The sequence below is a fragment of the Pteropus vampyrus genome, unplaced genomic scaffold (assembly GCF_000151845.1).
Source record: "Pteropus vampyrus isolate Shadow unplaced genomic scaffold, Pvam_2.0 Scaffold303, whole genome shotgun sequence".
NCBI classification, from domain to species: Eukaryota; Metazoa; Chordata; class Mammalia; order Chiroptera; family Pteropodidae; genus Pteropus; species Pteropus vampyrus.
In genome coordinates, this window is record NW_011889084.1 from 2,783,559 (window position 1) to 2,804,403 (window position 20,845).

General features: G+C 53.6%; 2 protein-coding genes and 1 long non-coding RNA gene across 3 annotated transcripts; all 3 read left to right on the forward strand.

Moving 5' to 3' along the window:
- The first annotated feature begins 6 nt into the window (after nt 1-6).
- On the forward strand, nt 7-6,886 carry TBC1D24 (TBC1 domain family member 24). The gene is made up of 6 exons (XM_011376959.2): nt 7-980; nt 2,161-2,319; nt 3,510-3,573; nt 4,635-4,730; nt 5,052-5,280; nt 5,683-6,886. The coding sequence occupies exons 1-6, from the start codon at nt 16-18 to the stop codon at nt 5,835-5,837; spliced, it is 1,668 nt and encodes a 555-aa protein (XP_011375261.1). The 5' UTR covers nt 7-15; the 3' UTR covers nt 5,838-6,886.
- Nucleotides 6,887-6,917: 31 nt separating this feature from the next.
- LOC111730205 lies at nt 6,918-10,149 on the forward strand. Its single transcript, XR_002776599.1, has 2 exons — nt 6,918-9,598; nt 9,986-10,149. It is a non-coding gene; the product is annotated as an uncharacterized LOC111730205 (long non-coding RNA).
- A 5,076-nt stretch (nt 10,150-15,225) lies between these two features.
- On the forward strand, nt 15,226-20,768 carry ATP6V0C (ATPase H+ transporting V0 subunit c). Its single transcript, XM_011376960.2, has 3 exons — nt 15,226-15,482; nt 19,688-19,871; nt 20,029-20,768. Exons 1-3 carry the CDS (start codon nt 15,404-15,406, stop codon nt 20,231-20,233), a joined length of 468 nt encoding a protein of 155 aa, XP_011375262.1. The 5' UTR covers nt 15,226-15,403; the 3' UTR covers nt 20,234-20,768.
- The last annotated feature ends 77 nt before the right edge of the window (nt 20,769-20,845 follow it).

Consider the following 20,845-nt stretch of genomic DNA (forward strand, 5'->3'; position numbering starts at 1 on the left):
GGCATACTCTGCACTATGGACTCCCCAGGGTACAATTGCTTTGTGGACAGAGACAAGATGGATATTGCCATCCAGGACCTGGGACCCAAGGAGCTGAGCTGCACAGAACTGCAGGAGCTAAAGCAGCTCGCACGCCAGGGCTACTGGGCCCACAGCCATGCCCTGCGCGGGAAGGTGTATCAGCGCCTGATCCGGGACATCCCCTGCCGCACGGTCACACCTGATGCCAGTGTGTACAGTGACATCGTGGGCAAGATTGTGGGCAAGCACAGCAGCAGCAGCCTGCCCTTGCCCGAGTTTGTGGACAACACGCAGGTACCCAGCTACTGCCTAAACACACGGGGCGAGGGTGCCGTGCGGAAGATCCTGCTATGCATCGCCAACCAGTTCCCCGACATCTCCTTCTGCCCAGCCCTGCCCGCAGTCGTGGCCCTGCTGCTGCACTACAGCATCGACGAGGCCGAGTGCTTCGAAAAGGCCTGCCGCATCTTGGCCTGCAATGACCCCAGCAAGAAGCTGATTGACCAGAGCTTCCTGGCCTTCGAGTCTTCGTGCATGACGTTTGGGGATCTGGTGAACAAGTACTGCCAGGCAGCCCACAAGCTGATGGTGGCTGTGTCGGAAGACGTCCTGCAGGTTTATGCGGACTGGCAGCGATGGCTGTTCGGGGAGCTCCCTATCAACTACTTCGCTCGAGTCTTCGATGTCTTCCTGGTGGAAGGCTACAAGGTGTTGTATCGCGTTGCACTGGCAATCCTCAAGTTCTTCCACAAGGTTAGAGCTGGGCAGCCGCTTGAGACGGACAACGTGAAGCAAGACATCCGCGCCTTCGTCAAGGACATTGCCAAGACTGTGTCTCCCGAGAAGCTGCTGGAGAAAGCTTTCGCCATTCGCCTCTTCTCTCGGAAGGAGATTCAGCTCCTACAGATGGCCAATGAGAAAGCTTTGAAGCAGAAGGGCATCACTGTCAAGCAAAAGAGGTAGGCAGGCCCCCTGAGGCTGAGGTGTAGCGGGCCTCTAGACAGGCCGCTGGGGCCCTCATGGGGCAGGGCTTCAGAGGAATACATCCCGAGGGCCTAGGGCATGAGCTTGTTCTGCAGCCTCTTGGTCTACCTACTGCCAGGCAGTCATCAGTACGTGGATAGAAAACCACTGGAAAGGAGAGAGGGCCTTCCTGTCTACAGCCACAGGCTGCTTAGGCAGCTGTGGGCATGGAAGGTGCTGGGTCCTATCCTCAGACCCGAGGCCCATGGCAGAGACAAAAACAGGGTGTTGACCATGGGGTCAGAAGATCCAACAGTGGGCTGGGCTGGCTGCCTCGGGTCATGTCTCAGCATCCCTTCTGTGCCCCTCCAGCTTTGGGCTCCCTCGCTGGCCATTCTTGTGGCTGCTGGGCATGGCCCCCCTGCCCTGAGCACAAACCCCTGAGTAGCAGGGGTGGGAAGGGCCCACGGTGTCCTGAGACCTTCTCAGTGGCAAATGCTGTGACTGTAGCTGTGAAGGCCTTTTTTCTGAGACAAAGGCAGGCACTCTTGGACATCAGTATTTGCCAGTAACCTCTCCTTGTCTGTTTTATTTTTCTCCTCCTTCATGTCCGTTGCTTCCTCCTGTTTTTCAGTGTTTCACTTTCTAAAAGGTAGGTCTGGAAATCACATCTTCATGCCTGGCTTCTGTCTGTCTTCCAGTCTGGCTGTCCCAAGGCCTCGCTGCTTGTGCTGGCTCTCAGGGCTGGCTTCAGCTGTGCTGTCTCTGAGTCAATGTTCAGGCACCACCTGTCTGTCCTGTCTGTCTGTCTGTCTGTCTGTCTGTCTGCCTGCCTGCCTGCCCGGCTGCCTCAGTCGTGCTCTTTACTGGTGCTTGGCTGGCCCTGAAGCATTGTCTTGCAAGAGCTGATTCACTTTCTGCCCCCATTTCTTAGAGAAAAGGTGCTTTTATCCTTACTTGGGCTGGGTGCTCTCCCCTCTTGGTAATGGAATGGAAGTGGGGCTCCAGGGGACAGCTCCACTGTTTCTTTCTGAGGGCACCTAGGACCAGGCTCTAACTTGGCTGAATAGGTGAGACGTCCCCTCCAGGCTTGGCTCCCAGGAGAGCCTCTGTACACCCCGGGGTGGGGACGTGGTCAGGGCTGGAGTTGAAGCTGTGCTCTGAACCTCTCCCCAGGCAGTTTGTGCACCTGGCTGTCCATGCGGAGAACTTTCACTCAGAGATTGTCAGTGTGAAGGAGATGAGAGACATCTGGTCGTGGATCCCTGAGCGGTTCGCCCTCTGTCAGCCCCTCCTGCTCTTCTCCTCACTGCAGCATGGGTACAGCTTGACCAGGTAATGCCAAGGTGGCCAGAGAAAGCTGGGCCTGCCCTCCCGAGGCCCTGAAGCCTGGATTCTGATGGCCAGGTGGTGCAGGAGAGGCAGAGGGAGCCATGAAGTTGCCCAGCTTCTCATCCTGCCTATGCTTCTGGGAGGCCATGCTGAAAATGGGCCTTTAAGTTGGGCACCTGAGTGAGGCCTCTTCCTGGGGGCCCTAGAATCAGGAGACCCTTTTCTGGGATTCTCTCCATTCCCAGGCCACCCAAATTCAGAGGTCATTGCTGTACACATAATAGCTCCAGGTCCCCATGTAGGTGTTCGGACATGGGAGGCGGAGCTTACAGAACTGTAGGAGAGGACGACTCAAGGCAATGGTTCACTACCCCTCCCCTCTACACTTCATCAGTCCATAAGCTGGGAACAGGTTGGCCCTGTGGTGGAGGGGGGCCTCTGCTGGGGCCCCCCAGGGCACACTGCCTCCCTGGCAGCTCTGTCAGGTGCAGCCGCCCCCTCAAGCCTCTGATGGCAGGCCTCAGAAGCTCTGGCTTGGGTGACCTGGCAGGGGTGGCACAGGCAGAGCCGGCCTAGCCCATGTGGCAGGCACCATCTGCAGCCCCATGAGTGTTACAGTACAGCTGGAGGTGCATTTACCCAGCCCCCACCTCTGTGGGGGACCAGCTAAGAGATGACCAAGCAGAGTTGCCAGGACCACTAGCCAAGCCCTGGGCACCTGGTGCCGTCACAGCAGCAGCCTCAAACCTCGCTTTCTTCCCACTGCCACCCAGCTCCCACATGCTTGGACTCCCAAGAACATTCTGAGCTTTCCTAGAGCAGGGACCTGTTCCTCTGGTTCTTGCTTCCCTGAAGCACCTGGCATGTGGCTCTGCCTATTGGGGGCTATTTGCCATGCCACTTCTCTCCTGTGTCACACCAGGGCAGACAGCCCTGGGGCAGCTAACCACTCAGCCTGCAGGCCACCTGGTGGGAGCTCCATCTTGGCTCAGAAGAGTGCCCAAACCAGAGTGTTGCCAGGTCCTTGGCCTTCATGCCTGGTCCCCAGGAGATAAGGAAATGGCAGTTCCCCGGCCTGTCCACCCCCGGACAGCCTGGGTTTCTCGGACACTGTGGGCACTGGCTGGAGGTGACACATGGAAGGAGTGCAGGATAACTTGCCCATCAGGACTAGCACATGTGGTCTCTTCCAGGTTCTTCTTCCAATGTGAAGGACATGAGCCCACCCTGCTTCTCATCAAGACCACACAAAAGGAGGTGAGCAGGGACCAGAGGGAGCCTGGGGTCCTGGCCTCTGAGTTCTGGGGAGTCTGCTGCTCCTATGCCCCAGGGTGGGTAACTCTGCAGCCTCCACCAGCCTTCCTGCACTTAGGGGCGCAGAGCAGAGCCACCCTCCACAGAGAAGTGAATTCAGCCTCCCCATCTGACCCCCAAGTACCCAGGGCCTCCCTGTTTCTCCTGGGGGTCCAGGCCCTCCTGAAACAGCATGGCTGCTTAGAGGAGCATTGCAGAAATGCCTAGTGAGCAAGGCCTCGCCTCCTCCCGCCACAGTGGGCCAACACCAGGTGAGTCAACAGCCTTCACCTGCCTCTACCCCTTGACAGATAGTCATCAGGGCCTTGTTCTCTGTATTAGCTATCCCCGCTGAAAGTCCCCTGAGACATCTGGGGAGGTCGGAGCTCCTGTGCCCCGATGCTAGGGGCATCTACATGCAGCAGAGGCTTCTTGTTCATTGGCTCCCAAACCTGCACCCATGGCAGTTCTAGGTTCCTTACCCTGTCCCAGACTCTGTGTTTGGGTCTCCAGGAGGAGCCTGGGTGTCTGTGTCATAACAAGTGACTGGTTGTCAGATACTTTGGGCAAACCCTGCATCCACCAGAGGATCCTGAGTCTAATGTGAAATCAAGCACTTTGCTGGCTGATGGTGGGGTGTGGGGGAATGTTGTTGAGCAGGGTACCTCCTGGAAGCTTTCATCCGAGGGGCCTCCCTGGGTTGATGCCCAAAATCAGAATGTGGACATGGAACTTATTCCCATGCTTGAGGGCCAGGGAGGGAAACAAAATGAAAATATCCCAAACAAGCTGATGGTGGCCTGGGCAGCCACTCACCCCGCACCCCACTCTCACTGCCAGTCCCCCACCTTCTAAACTCTGACTCCTCACAGCTCTCTCCACCTCCAGCCCTTGCCCTTGAGTGGGGGTCAGGGGTGCTGCAACAATATCCCCCCCAGTACCATAGCTTTTCAGCAGACCCTGAGTGAGGGGATGCTCCTGCGGGCAGGCAGGGCACAGCCTCACCCGTGGGCCTTTCTCCCCAGGTGTGTGGAGCTTACCTGTCAACAGATTGGAGTGAGAGAAATAAGTTTGGAGGCAAACTGGGCTTCTTTGGGACTGGAGAATGCTTCGTGTTTAGGGTAAGTGAGTCTCCTTGTGGGAGCTCTGAGGTCAACAGGCCCAGCACCCACCTCACCCCCACCAATGTGACCCTGTTTACTTTCACCATAGCCATTAACCTACAGGAAATCCTCTTGTTTCCTTCTGGTTTGTCATCATTAGACCACGAGCTCCCTGAGAGCAGGCAGGCTCTTACCTGCCCTGTGTGGCACTGTCACCCCAGCCCCGGCACAGGCCTCGCACACAGAGGGCTCCAGTGAAGATTTGTGGGAGGAAAGTGGGCAGAAGGGGCCTTGCAGGGCACCATATGCCAGCTCCTCTTGCTGCCCTTTTACCCTCAGCTGCAGCCCGAGGTCCAGCGCTACGAGTGGGTGGTCATTAAACACCCAGAGCTGACCAAGCCTTTGTCCTCGGAGACCACCACCTCTTCGTCCCTGCACTGCCACTCCATGTCCTTACCCTCAGACCCTTCTGATCGCCTTTCGCCATTCCTAGCCACTCGGCACTTCAACCTGCCCTCCAAGACTGAGTCCATGTTCATGGCTGGGGGCAATGACTGCCTCATCATAGGTGGGCACCTCCCTCTACCTCAAGCTGGGATCACTTAGCCTAGGACAAGGGTATGGGGTCATCGGTGGCCAAAGCCCCTGGGCCAGCCATTGCTGACCCAGGTGGCGGGTAGCCCACCTGAAGGACAAGCAGAGCCCTTGTGATGGCAGAGGAAGTAGGCATAAGGGGTCAGGAGTAGGAACAGGCATTCTGGGTAAACCAGCTGAGAAGTGGGGTCTAGCCTGGAATTTGGATCCCAGCTGAAGGCGGGTGGGCTTTGGAGGGTTGAAGGTCAGCCCTGTGGTTTTAGAGAGGTCTCTGGTAGGGCTGGGGCAGGGATAGTGGAGATGCTTAAGGACAGGAGGGAAGCACCTTGGGGAAAATGCCAGACATAAAGGCAGCCACTGACTGAGCATCCTGCAGGTGGAGGGGGCGGCCAGGCGCTCTACATCGACGGGGACCTGAACCGGGGTCGCACAGGCCACTGCGACACTTTCAACAACCAGCCCCTCTGCTCTGAGAACTTCCTCATCGCTGCCGTGGAGGCCTGGGGTTTCCAGGACCCTGACACTCAATGACAGGCCTGCACCGACTGTGACAGCTGCCACTGTGGGGTGGGACGGTGGCCAGGCCCCCTCTTCAGGGAGGAGGCAGTGAATGAAGGACCCCACCACCACCACCACCACCACCACCACCACCACCACATGCATGGACAGCATCAGGATGTAGCTGGGGCTCTGGTGCTGGACTGGGCAGGAATGCCAGGGCCTCAGCTAGCCAAGCCTGCCCTTCCCAGCCCTGCTCAGACTCACCACTGCCTCCACCTCAAAATCAGGTCCTGGCTCTCCTCTGTGGGGGCATCTTTTGCCCAAGGCCTTGAAAGGGCAATGTCTTGCAGCCCTTGAGCCTTAGTCCCTTGGAAGTTGAGACAGGACTGAGAAAGCAAAAGGAGCTTGCTGCCAAGTGTGGGTTTCTGGCACCCCCTGCTGGTGCCTCTTAACATGGCTTCCACGCAAGGCCCGGCAGCCTTCTGCCTGGCCTACTGCTGTGGCTCCCCAGCTGCGTGTTGATCTTGAGAAGAGATAGGTGCCCTGGGGACTGTTCCTTGGCAGGAGCATCTGCTTGGAGCTTCTGACCCAGTTCCCTCCTCCCCACACTGGATTCTAGGGACACCTTTTGGACAGTAACTACAAGATGAAAGAAGATGAGGAAGACAGGATCTATGTTGAGCTCTAGGCCCCTCCCAAGGGAGAGCCAAGGGCCAGTGGGATGAAGGAACAAAAGGAACATCATGTGTCCTTGTGTTTCTGCAGAGCCCGAAGCTTCTGTGGGCCTCATTGTGTAATCACTCCCTAGAGAGGCCACCCAGGATGGCCAGGGGAGTACCCTCTGTGACCGACCCCAAACCAGCCAGCTCCATATCCAGGGGTTTGCCTGGAGAAGCCTGGACACACAGAGCCTTCTCCAGCCAGAGAGCCAACTTAGCTCCCCTGAGGTCTCTGTGGTGACCCCATTTCTCCTCCATGTCACTGCATTGACCTGCACCCCAGGATCCCATTCAGACTCAGCGGCGTGCTGGTCTCGTCCAGTGCTATTCGCCTCCCCTTCATCGGACTCCACATGCCCATGTACCAGGGCTGCATCCTCTCCAGCTCCCTGTCCACGTGGCACTTTCCCTTCATGCTCCTTTGCATGGCATGCGTCCTCACAGTGTGGTCGGCTACATAGCATGATTTTTTTTGTGCTGCTGCTTCTACCCTGTCCTGCCTGGCCCTGCACTGGGCCCATGCACAGTACATTCCAGGCGAAGACTGGCCAGTGAGCACTGCAGGGAGCAGCCCTCCCACCCTGTGACCTCTCTCAGCTGGTCCTGAGGGTCTGGGCACCCCGGAAGGATGAGAGGAAAAGCAGACATCCAGGTGGCTGTGCTGTGGTATCCTGGGCTGCAGGTACTCCGGTTCCTGCCCCCCCCAAACTGATCCCCCTCAGTATCCCTATATACCATGCCCCTGCCCATCTGCATACCGTGCTTGCTCTTTCTGTGGGGCATTCATCTTCCTTCTGCTCAAATCTCTGAGCCAGGCTACAGTGGTGCTGAAGGAAGGACCAGGAACCCTCTATGGCTTTGGCCAAGCCAGTGAACCTGTTCGAACTCAGTTTCTCCAACTGTAAAATGAAACCAGTCATCTTGCTCTGCTGTTCCTATGGGACCTTTCACCACATACCCTTCCTCTAAGCCTCACTGCACTCGCCTGTATTTTGGTGTTCATTAAACATGGTCTTATTACGTGAATTCCAGGGTTTCGAGTTTGGTCTCTTCAATCAGAGGGTCCTCCCAGGGGTTCCCCACCCCTGCGTGCCAGATAGGTCACCAAATGGGGTCCAGCAAGCCGCATCTCACAATGCTTTGTCACTGGAATGTTGAAGTCTTTTCAAAAACATAGCCATTCAGAAGCAGGTATATTTGAGCACTATTTGCATAGCTTCCTCTGCAAACTTAATGAACTGGGGAGTCTTTCTGGTAAGCCCAGGGAGGGCATTTGCTACTTTGTCATGATTTCTATATCATGAGATCTTTGTGCATGCAAAATAGTTTCTTTGAATTTTCTTCCAAATATTTTGCTAAACTAAAAGGTATTTCCAAGTAACACATAATTTATTTTGTTAATATTCTCTATTTCTTTTTTGTGAGAGTATATTTGAGCCAAACATGACATATGCCAGGGAACAAGATCTCAAATGCTCTCTCTATTATTTTTTCTTGATCACTTTTTATTAGCTTTTGATGTTAAAAATTAACCAAAGTTTTATGGAATTGCATAATTATTTGCTTTCCTAGAAATGTTTAAAAGTTTATTTTAAAAACAAAAAATTCAATTTAAACCAGCTTATTCAGTGCTTTGTTTAAATGAACTGTATGCCTTTAGGGCTTCAGAAAATCCATTTTTCAAAAATAATTTTTAATGTAAGGTTAAGTCATTGTATTTATTTGATTTTTCAAAGTTTTAATTATTGAATTAAAATTAGCGTTTTAATTTTTCCTGTTTTTATAAGCTGCATGCTTAATTTTTTTTAGTTTTTCAGGGCAACTTGTTTTAGAAAATTTTAGATTTCAGAAGGTCTTCATATTTCTCCTATTCCTTTCCTGAAGTCATAAAGCCTTCATAGTCTCCTTATGTATTTTACATTTAATAGATTTAGTTTTTGTAACTTTTTATTTTGAAAGAATTTTAGATTTACAGAAGAGTTGCAAGGATGGTACAGAGCTCCTATATACTCTCCCCAACTTCTCTGAGTGTTAAATATTGTACATTTATCAAAGCAAATAAATTAACATTGATATAATGCTATTAACTTACAATACAGTCCTTTTCTTCCTCCCTGAGTTTTTCTACAGTCCTTTCTCTGTTCCAACAATAGATTTAATTTTATAGATGTTTACTTTCCCAAATTTTTATTAAATCCAGAATGTCATCAGATTCACAAGACTAACCTTGGTCAAAAAAAAATTGCCACTGATTAGACAGTACAGAGACTCTCAAACATGCGACTCTTCTCATCCTACACCTAAATGTCTCATTTGCACAGAAAAGTTACCAAATGGAGCAGGGGTACTAAGCATACCCCATGGTGCTTCTCCAAGAAGCACCTGTTAGGCAGAAAAGCATGGAGATTTTAAAAAATGTGTTGCAAAAAAAAAAAAAGATCTTTGTTATGTTAATGTCAGATTGTACTCTAGTAGGTGTGGCATCATGATTTGTTGCTAAAGATGAAATGTCTCGCTCTCAGATGTGCTCATTTTACCCAAACATGTAGAATTTGTCAAAACTGTGCTTGAGAGTCAGAAAGCAGTGGACACACTGACCTGTGACATGACAGACACACCAACCAACAAAACCTCCCACTTAAGATTGCTGAGTCCACAGGTATAGTATTACCTGGATGCTTGGTTAGTTTCACCAGTGAGAAACCATTTTATCAGTGAGATGCACCCTAGCCAGAGGGAGCATGCAGGTCTGATCTAGTCCAGTGAGGCCACTGACAACAGAGTGAAAGCTCATACAGTCCAAGCAGTTCTGGTCCTTGTTTTTCTCTTCATGCAAGAAAGAGTAGCCGACCTCTCCTCTATTTCATACTGAAGGGCGTTGACTGGTAAAGGACACATTTTGTCAAAAGCTTACCAGCTAAAGATTGAAAAGAAGAGTTGTGTGAATAACTTTACCTTTCCATTCCAGTGTTGGATGGTTATTGGCTGAAAAATGGATAACTGGACTGACACTTTGGAGGATCTGAATGAATAATAAATTATGAGGACCATGTAAAAAGTAACTAATGTGTGGTGAGTGAATGTGACTTTGCCGCAAAATCCAACTTTGGAAAAGTGAAAATAAGTGATTTAGTAATCTGTTTGGTCAGTGTTAATTAGAACTCTAAACAACATTAATGAGAAAAAATGCAACATCACTGTGAAATATTTGATACAAAAATGTTTCAGTGGGGTTGGGGAGTCCTGGGCACATCATCTGCAGGACTGAGAACATCTGTGGAGAAGGAAACACTGGACCTGAAGGAGCATTGCTCCCTTGAAGAATTTGAGAGACTGAATCTATGGAACAGTGAGAAAAGTTTCTCTCCATTAGAGATGTATGTGCTGCTCCATTTGCTGCCACAGCCAGTGTGAACCAAGTCCTTCCCTGATTTTGTTTTTGTCTCCTCTCATTCACAGCGCGTGTCATGCAGATGTGCTCCATAAATGAGAGGAATGAAGGGAGCGGCCATCAGGAATTGTCCAAATGTCTCAGTCAAGAATTGCTGGGGGGAAAAGAATTGCTTGTATCTCTGTCATGTGGAAAACCCAGTATCAAAAAGTCATGCTCATTGAAATGAGAATATTTTATCTGGAAGTTTCTAAGTCAATATTAATGTCTTTTCTAATTGGGTGGGCCTATATAATATAAAGGAAAACATAACACCTTTTTTCTCCACCTGTCTGGCTCCTCTGTGTCCTTCCTTCCCTGCAGCTGCCCTCTCCCGTGAAACTGCTGCTGCTTGCTCTCTGTTCCTCTTCCTGCTGTCCCGCTGCGTGGACTCATGCTCCTGCCCCTCTCTCTTCCTTCGGGGCTGCCTCGAAGTTGTGGGCTCCCTTCCCTGTCAGCACTCTTGCTGTCACCACCACCTCACATGGAACCCTTTTGGGGCCTGGGGCCTGGTAAATCGTGTCCCAACTGGCATCTCCATTTCTAGCCAGCCATGGAATGCTTTGTTTCATTGTCTTTGTTTAAGACTGAATTTAACCATTTCAAAGTGAACAATTCAGTGGCAATCTAGTACATCACAATGGTGTGTGACCACCTCTAGCTCCACAACATTGTCACGCCCCGTGAGGAAGCCCATTCCCATTAAGCACTTGCTCCTCACTCCTCCCTGTCTTAGGTTTTTAAAAAGGTAAAATGTGCACCTAGTAGAAAACCAATACATATGGGAAAATCCACAGCAGTAAGTCTGTCCGGTTGGGTCCCCAGGGCCCTCCACCATTAGTGTCCGCATGCACGTTCAGGTACGGCACTCTTCCCCACCCTGCTTCTGGTCGCTTAACTGCCTCTCAAGGATCATCCACACCTGTTACCGTCTCATAAACAGCTGCCCAGTGTTCCTGATTGAAATAGTTTGTAATTTGAGTAGAAACTGAATCTGGTCTCCCCCTTGCTCAAAACCCTCTTCCTCTTTTAAGAGCTTGTTCAGAGATCACTGCCCTGGAGGCAGTCCAAGCTGCCCCAGCCCCTCCCCCATTTGTATCACCTCTGCATCCAGTACCTTTCTGGTTTAGCATTGCAACATTATCCAGTCCCCCTGGCTGTGAGCTCCTGGAGGTTAGGGACTCCTCAATTTTGTATCCTCTGAGCCTAGCTTAGTGTCTGCACACTATAAATGCTCATTGAATGTCAATGAGTAGCTTTTAGGTAGAAGGCAGGGCTTGGAGGTTGTAAACCCTACCAGGTGGAGATGACGTCATGCTGGCCTCCAGGGTGCCGATCCCAGACCAGATCAGGGCAGGTGGTGCCCCTTGTGGAATCCTTTCTCAGAACCTGCTGCCTGTGCCAGGCTTGGCACATTCTGTAAACCAGCAAGATTCTTTCTCCCTCGCTCCTGTGGTCCAGGGACAGTTACACACCGCCCCCTGGTGGTCAAGGCTGGCCCCCAGAACACCTGCCAGTGACGGTGATAAGAGTGTCTGGTCCAGCTTGTACCATACCATATTTACCTATGGGAGAAACAGAAGCAACTGATTGTCTTTTATATTTCAATAAAGCCAGAAAAAAAAAAACTCGTATCATTTTATAAGCCCTATTTTTTAAATTATACAAAAAATCACCTTCATTCATTCCCCTCCACTAGCACAACTACATTTTTGGTTCCATCTTCTAGCCTTGCCTGGGCCACATGTAGCCCTTTTCCAGCCAGGTTAAGAGAGCGGAGGGCCATGTCTCTGTGTTATGCCCTCTCTGGTGTGTCATCATGGCGACTTGGAAGAATGGGACTCTCTGCAGGGAGAGGGCACTCTGCCTGGGATGCTTGGTTGTCTGCAATTTCCTGATATTCTTGATAAGGCCATACTTCAGGCTGCTGACTCTTCTTCTTTGAAATGGCTTCCTCGGGTAAGGAAGCCATTTGAGACCATTTGGAGTTTTATCCTTGGTCTTTTTCTCCCTAGTTGTCCTCCTCCTTTCCCTCGGGTCCTGCGAAATGCCATCGGACTTCTCTCCGACACTGTCTTTTGTTGGGGACAATGGGCTCTTTTGTCCCCCATTAAAACCCTGAGAGGAGTCAGGACCCACATCTCTTTATTCCTCCTGTATTGGGGTCTGTAATGTGAGTTTCCCAAAGCCCCTCTTTTATTCCTGGAAATCCCCACCTGTGTAGTGACAGGCCAGGGACTCATGACACTGTGGTTTCAAGCCAAGGACTTAGCTGTGAGGGAGAAGGCAGAAGTGTGTGTCCCTTTCCACAACCACAGCCCATCCCACCCCAGAGTCCTGCTTGGTGCTGGGAGGCCTAGGAGAAGATGACGTGGGTCCCTCCTGGCTCACCACTGGTCACCGGACGCTCCCTAAGCCCTGGTGTAGAAGGCAGGTGCTGCAGTGAGCCACATGGACCAGGCCCAACCTGTGGAGCTAGAGTTTCAGTTCCACCACTTGCTAGTGGCCTGACCCTGGGCAAGGTGGTTAAACTTCCTAGGCCTGTTTCCTTTTTCACAAAATGGGTAACAATGATATCTTTCTCAAAGGGTCATTTCGAGGATTAGATAATACCTCAAAAATGCTCAGGACAGGACAGGCACACAATTGGTAATTAGTCAATGTTAGCTGTATACATCAGGTACCTTACCAGGGGGTCAGGAATACAGAAAAAGAGGCACAGGGACTCTCAGTGGGGAAGGTAGTGAGTGAAAAAAAAGTACTAATAGAGTACAAGGGATGAAGGAGGGGCCTGAGGAGGAAGAGAGGTCAGGAGGGCTTCGTGGGGGGAGGTGGTGTTCTAAAGACAGTAGTAGCATTCCCTAAGTAAGAAGAGTAGTTGGTGCAGAGCCACAGTTTCAAGGACACATGAGAGGAGAGAGAGAACACGAGGGGAAGAGATGGGGAGGGGCTGAGAGGAGCCCACTGTCAGGAGGACGGTGAAAGATTCTAGGAGGGCAGCGATTGGTCAAATGTACCAGTTAGAAAGATTCCGTGGCTTTAAGGTGGAGAATGCGTTGGAGCAGGGAGTTAGACTGAGCTGGCCAACCACATAGAAACTGTGAAAAGACCCAGGCTGGAAATGAAGGCCCACCAAATGAAGGCAAGGGCAGGGGGCGGGGGAGGGGATATACAGAGCTGAGCACTGGGAAGCAGAGGAACCTCGCGTCTTGGTGAGTAATGAAGAGTGAGCAGTGGCGTGACTGCGAGGTTGCCTGCCGGTGTGAGCAGCTGGGTGCATGGTTGTGTCTCTTGCCCAAAATGGAAATAACCAAGTGGAAGTGGATGGCGATGGGGGTAGGGTGAACTCAGTTTGAGATATGCTGGTTTGAGGTGTTAGCAACCCCAATGGAGACCCAGTGTGATGTCTCATACTAGAACTTGGGCAGAAAAATGAGAGGATGGAGAGCGAAGCTGATCCACTCTTTGAGCCTGATGAGGGAACTGTCTACTGACTTCCCAGTTTCAGGATTTTAGCTAGAATGGGGTTATGTGCTCTTTGTCCAATGCTGTGCATCTAACTGCTGTGGACTGTCCTGCCCCTTCTTTCATTGTGGGGGGGAAGCCCTGGGAACCACTGCAGGACTTGGGCCTGTCCTCGTTCCTCCTTGCGACTCCAGGAATAAAGGCATCAGGGCTGTGAGAGATAAGCTGGAAAGAGAGGAGAGGGTGTGGAGTGGCCAATGGGCTGCAGCAGCAGAGGCCCACTTAGCCTGACAATTGTCCTTTGGTTTAGAGAAATGGCAGTCACCAGTGACTTTGGCAGGGGCAAGAAGCTGGTGAGGGAGGGAGGGCAGGTGAGGTGGCAACGTGGAGTGAAAATTCCTCTTTCCAGAAGTCAGTCTAAGGCAAAGGAGAGGGTGGCAGAAGGAGGTGGGGAGGGTTCTAGCCATCTGGTGGTCTCTTTTGAAACACAACAGACCTGCTATGGACTGTCCCTGTCCTGCTCCTCCTTTCCTTGTAGGGGGAAACCCTGGGGACCTGGGCCTATGCTTGTTCTTCCTTGTTCTGTGGGCTGCAAGTTCAGGGAGTGGCAGATTTGGCCTCACCAAAAAGAAGAGGGCAGAAGGGAGGTTCCTGTTGTAGAAGGTGGGGCTAAGAGTCCAATAGGACCCCACAGCCCACGTGGAGGTTGAGGACAGCTGCCACCCAGGATGTTCAGAGAGAGAGCGCTTTAATGTTGGGACCAGGGCTTGGAGCTCAAGCGAGACCCTGGTCCCAACAGGAGGCAGTCACCCAAGACTCCTGCAAGGGAAGGGACAAAAGGGCACAGGGAACCAGAGCTGGTGAATATATAAGGCAGCCAGGTGGGGTGCCGGACCGTCACGTGGGATCGTCAGGGGAGTGTCAGTCCCAGGCCAGGCTGCATGCTGTACTGGAAGCACTGGCTGCTGCTCCAGAAATAAAACCAGCCTCGCAGGAGTGGGCTTTTGCATGGGGACATGCAAGACATGGATCCCAGAATGTACAGAAATCCGGGGAAGTCTCCACAGGTGGCATCACCGACGGGCTTCAAACCAGTCATGCCTACATCTTGAGGGGCAGAGACACCTCTCTCCAACTTAAGTTTGGGTCCCTGATGCAAAGGGGGACAGATGGGGTGGAGGAGGGTTCCTTTCCCTAAGAAACCAAGAAAGAAGTCACCAATTTGCTGGGGCGACCGAGGGACACAGGAGAGCTGCAGGCAGAGGCCGGGACTTCACAGGTGGGCTGGGGGCTTTCCTGGGCACTGGATCAGAACGGCCGACGCTCAGAACTCTGGATTTTGGCTCCGTCTGCTCGGACAGATTGATTGCTCCAGGAGGTCTGAGGATGTCTGGGGAAGACAGTCGTCCTGGGTCCTGGGAACAAGGCGGTGAGATCTCACAACCAGGTCCACGCCGCAAACGCAAAAAAGCAACCCACGAAACCAAATACCGGCTGGAGCCGCGCAACTGCAGAGGAGGCGGGGCCTTCACGTCCCGCCCCATATGCTAATGAGCGCGCCACCGCCCCGCCCCGGCCGGGGGACCGGACGGGCTCAACGCCGCGGGGTCCAAGAGGCTGGCGGCGCTGGGGAGCGCACCCGCGGAGGCTGAGGTGGGGCGGAATGCCGGAGTCTGGCTGGAGGGGTGGTGGCCCAGTGCGGGGGCGGTTAGCAGCCGCTCAGGCGTCTTGTATCCGTAGCACCCCCCACCGATGCTAGTGGTACGGCCCATGAGGGGCGGGGCCAGGATCATGTGACGCGACACCATCCGCCATTTTGTTCTGCGGTGCTGGTATTTAGAGCGCAGCGGCTGACGGGCCGATCGCCTTCGCAGCCCTCTGACCACTAGCTTCGTGCTTGCCGCCTGCTGCTCGCCTGCTGCGCTCGGCCCGTCCTCGTCCCCGCCTCGGCCCGCTGAGCTCGCCCCCTCCCCACCGCAGACATGTCCGAGGCCAAGAGCGGCCCCGAGTACGCCTCCTTTTTTGCGGTCATGGGCGCCTCGGCCGCCATGGTCTTCAGCGGTGAGCGCCGCAGCAGGAGGGACCCGGGAGGCGGGGGGCACGCGGGGCTCGTGCCCGCAGCTCGCCGGGGTTCGGTGTGTGACGTCACTCTGATGTAATTCCGAGCTGTTGGGGGTCCCGGCCCTCACGTGACCGGGGCTGGGGTCCGGGCTTAGAGGGCTGCGGGGCCCGTTGGGTGTCGAGTGCAGAGCATGAGGACTGAGCCGGGGTGCCGGTTCCAGGGTTCTCCTGGGAGTCCTTGGCCGGCCGCCCTGCCCCCGGTCCCTGTCGGTGCGGGGGTGGGGCGGCGGCCGCGCTGCCATCTTAGCCCCGGGAGAGGCGGGAGGGAGGCTGGGGTGGGGGCGCGCGGTCCTGCGCCTGCTCCGCACCCGCCCCCCTAGTCCTGCGGGCAGGTGTGACATCACACCTCGGGAAGCTCTCCCGACGCGGGGCCAGCCCTGTTCGTGACGGGTGGGGGGTCTGGCCCTAGCACTCCCTTCGGAGGTCCACAGCTTTCGCCCTTAGCAGCCCTGCCTACCGGCGCGGGTTAGGTCGTACCTAGAGGCAGGTGCTTCCGGTTAGGGTTTGTCACTGTTTCCCAATAGCCCTGTGTGGGTTGGTTGGGAAAACTGGAATTAGGGGTTGGTCCTGAGAGCCAGCAGGGACCCAGGGATGGGAGTGTGTGGAATTGAGATGGGGTTCAGATAGGCCGAGGACGAAGGATGAATATCTGGAAGTCAGGCCAGCATTAGCTCTGTGTTGTGTGGACGCCTGCTAGGAGGCTGCTTAGAGGTGGGTGAGAGTCTTACAGAACCTCAGCTTGGGGGGATTAGGTCTTTGTCCTTACAAGAGTTTATTTCAGTTCCAGCCCCAATGAATGAGAATGAATGAATGAATGACCTTTCTCCCCTTCATTGAGACTTGGATTTGGGAGGGGTTGCCCTAGGCAAGGATAAGGGGCCTTTCGGGGTTCTTCATGGCACCCTGGTTTTGAAGTTGGGTCTGGCCAGTTCTGGGGTGTCAAATTTAGTGAAAATTGGCCTGCCTGGGAGAAAGAACTTTGGGCCAGGCCCTGGAATGTGGAACCCAGAGAGGTGAGTCCTGGCCCAGCTGCAGCCCCTGTGGACTGGTCTGGCCTGGTCTAGGTCTGGTTTTTGGCTTTGATGACAAATCCCTGCCCCGCCCTACCTGATGGATTGGGAGGCTCCCTAGGCAGGCTTGTGGAGGGTTTGAACTCCAAACAGTTTCTGCTGACTGTAAACACTTGTGGGGTGGGGGCAAGGAGGCTCTGTCCTCTCAGGGGCTTCCCTCTGCCTGGGCCTGCATGGGCCTGCCTGCTAGTCACGAGCTTCTGAGTGAGCCCTGCCCTTCCCATCATGTGCAAGTAAGGGGTCATTTGTGGGAGAAGTGGTCTGGACTTCCCTTTCCCACTGCGCCAATGCCTGCTCTTTCCACATCTTCAGAGGCTGACAGCTTTCCAGCAGCAGCCTCTCAGCAGGCTTCCATGCCTTAGTCTCCCAGCTTTTTCTGCTCTTTGCCTTCAGCCTTTGTCCACCTGTGGGGTGCTGCTTGTGGCTGTCATTCATTCAGCAAGTCTTGACTGAGCTCCTGCTACGTGCCAAGCACATGGAGACATCAGTGAACAAAACAAGATCCCTGCCCACATGGGATTCTGACTGTCACTGAGTTTGCCTCTGAACCCTTTTTCTGTACCAGTTCCTGGTTTCCAGTTACCAGGTACTTCTCTTGCTCTCTGCTCTCTTTCTAGAACTTGGTGCTTTGAGATGGAGCTCGATGAGCAGATCTTCAAAAGTTACTGCGCACAGGAGAGCACTAATCCAGGGCTTGTTTGCTTGCCCCAGGCTCCTGGTGATCCGGGCCATGCATTCCTGTTGGCCTGAATGCAGCTCCACTCCTGCTTTTCTCCCCACGTGGGACATAATATGGTCCTACTGTAGTTAGCTTCTTTCTTCATTTCCTTTTCTAAACATGCCTTTCTCAAAGGCTTGTCTTCATCTATCTCCTGTGCATACCTGAACAAGCTCCTCAGTTCTCAGGCCTCTGATGTCGCTAACTCCAAGCTCTGTCTTCGGGTCCTGGCCTAGATTGCCCCTGGCCTGCCTATTGCTTGGTTGATACGTCTGTCGTCTTACAACCAAAGGAGGCCCACTCATTCTCAGGCCTCCCCAATCCCCGTCTCCCATTCTGGCTTCCCCTTTTTTCTTTAACTTGTGACAAAAATCTTTCTTCATCATGTCTTCCACGAAGCTGTCAGTTGTTCCTTTTCCGTATATTCTGTGACTTCCTCCCTGCTGGTGAGCACCCTGTGTTTGGTGCTGTGTTCCCAGAACTGCCATCAGAACTCAGTCTTTCTGTTTTCTACTCCATCTGGAGCCCTGTCAGGCTTGCCTTCCAGAGCTGGCGTCCAGATCCTTCCCAGACACCTGCTGCTGCCCAGTCAGACCATTTTTCCCTCCCAGTGGTCATCCCTGTTTCTTCTCTTTGTTCCTCTTGTTGCCTCCGCCCCCAGCCACATGATCTCCCTGCTGCCCTTGGAGAGAAGGGCCCAGCTCACTTCCTGCCTCTGGCAGGGTCTCATTGGGATGCTGTGTTCCCTGTAAACTATCTCCCACCCAGTGCCGTGCAGCAGCCTGTACCCTCCCCCTTGAGTAATGAGTCGTGGCACTGGCCCCTTGCACGTAATGTGACACAGCCTAACATGTTAGGCCTGCGGTAGGAGCCCAGAGAATGCACTGTAGCCACGAGAGTTCCAGAAAAGGCTCCTGAGCCCCAGGCTTAAGGCACTGAGTGTCTAGGCATGGTGCTGTTGAAGTGCCTCTGGGACCCTGTGGAGGGGACAATGCAGGTCCCTCTGTCCCCCTGCCGCCGCCTCCTTCCATTCACTCCCCATCCAGCACCATCTTTGTGTCTCCATTCATGCTGTTTGGGATCTTCTCCTGCTCGTTGTCACCCCTCCACTCATATATCACCTCCTTTATAAATCCCTTCCCCAGACCCCACCAGCACCCTCCTCCCCACTCTTAGAACATGTCGCACTGCTTGGAGATGCCGCATCTGTCTCCATACCAGGCTTAGAATCTTGGGAAGGCAGTGCTCCTCTGACTTGGTGATGAGCAGAGTAGGCATCTTGTGGCCCAAATAGGTCAATAAAATGTGCAGAGGAATGGGGGTTGTCCTTGTGCCTTCCATCTCTGACACATGTCGTCCTATGCTCAAGAACAGTGGGACCCTGGAGAATAGGTGACAGGAGTCAGAAGAGCTGCCTGGAACCCTTGTGGCTCTGTTCTGTGCAAAACTTGACTTCAAGGACAGAGATGAGGAGAGGGAAACTCAGGAAGGCAGCACACCCTAGGAAGAGGGAGAAGGGCAGCTCTGGTGCTCCCCGCCTGCTACTGGAGGCCTTAGGCAGAAGATAGGCTTCTAGGGGGTCTGCCGAGGACTCACAGGCTGGGTGTTGGCTCCACAGCCCTGTCATCTTCCTGTGCCCCATTCTCTCCTTGGCTCGCCTTTTCTCCTCCCTGGTCATTTAGAGAGGATTCTCTCCAAACTTGAGGGTCTAGGCCTGCTGTGTAGCTGCAGGTGCACTCACTCCGTTGACACAGATGCCAGCCCTCCCCGCAGCATGCCCCAGGGCCAGGAGTCAGGGAAACTCTGGCCTGAGAGGACAGGACTTGCCAGGCCAATTCCCCTGATCCGCTAGTGTTCAGACCCTGTGTGCGGTGGGGCGCTTTCAGCATGGCCCTCAGTATAGCCCCAGAGCCAGCTGAATGACCTTGGCACAACATCTGGGCTACTAAGTTGCAATCATTTCATGCTTTTCCGGGCCTTTTCTGACCTGAGTGCCTCAGACTCTAGGTGGGACAAAAGGTGTCCAGCTGCCTTTTTTCCTGTGTGACTGAGCTGCCAGCCTGTCACAGCTCCACCTTTTAGCAGGCTTGGGGAGTACTGGAGAGCACAGGTCAAGATTTCTTAGCAGAGTAAGAGGCCAGATAGCCCCGGCAGTCATAAGGGCCTCTGGTAGAGGATAGTTAGAAACAGCTATTTCTGTTCCCTGAGTGCTCATCTGTTCCCCTTGATGGCCACTTCCTGCCCCTGGCTGGGTGCCACTTTCCTCTACCCCTTGCCTCTGATAACTTGAGGTAACCCTCAACTGTGCCAGAGCTACACCTAGGTCCTACCTCATCTCATTCCTCCCCTCCCCACAGCCCTGGGCGCTGCTTATGGTACGGCTAAGAGTGGCACCGGCATTGCGGCGATGTCGGTCATGCGGCCAGAGCTGATCATGAAGTCCATCATCCCAGTGGTTATGGCTGGCATCATTGCCATCTACGGCCTGGTGGTGGCAGTCCTCATTGCCAATTCTCTGAATGAACACATCACTCTCTACAGGTGAGTTCTGGGTTTCTCCCCCATACCTTGCCCTGTCCCAGATCAGGCCAGTGCACGGGGCTGGGGAGCGGGCATTTGGCGGGTGGCTGGTGGTGGCCCATGCCTGTCATCTTTTCTGGCAGGCACTAATGTCTGTCTTGTATCTTCTCTCCTCCAGGAGTTTCCTCCAACTGGGAGCTGGCCTGAGTGTGGGCCTGAGTGGGCTGGCAGCTGGTTTTGCCATTGGCATTGTGGGGGATGCTGGCGTGCGGGGCACTGCCCAGCAGCCCCGACTATTTGTGGGCATGATCCTGATCCTCATCTTCGCGGAGGTGCTGGGCCTCTACGGTCTCATCGTTGCGCTCATCCTTTCCACAAAGTAGCCCCTCTCCAAGCCCACCAGCCACAGAATATGATGTAAAGACCACTCCCTCCTCATTCCAGAATGAACAGCCTGACACACATGCACGGGGCAGCTGCACCCCCAGTAGTTGGTCTTGTAAATGCGCAGTGTCCTAGTGCCCATTGTCTGTTGCCCCGCCCGCCCCACCCGCCCCGTGCGTGGACATCTGGGCCCACTCATCATTCATCCAGGCCCCTGACCAGTGAGGATGCAGGCCTCTGGCTGCCCCCACCCATCTACCTGCCCTAGAGTGCTCTGTGTATAAGGATGAATTAGAGTTGTCATTTTCTCTTCACTGGATGTTTATTTATAAAGATTTGACCTGTTCACACGTCTGTGGAGCAGCCTTCCGTCTCCCAACTATATAGTAATCTTTAGAGTGTCGCCTTGTGGGGTTACTGTGTGCCCTGAGACTTCTGGATGGAACCACCGTCCTTTCGCCCCCACTGTGGGGCTGTGTGCTGGGCCTGCCAGGCCCCGAGTCGTGTCCAATAAAGTTCTCGGATGTGACTGGATTCCTGTGTGCAGCGCTTATGTGGACTGGGAGGCGGGGAGGGGTCAGACTCCTGCGCGCAACGTCACCGGAGGGCAC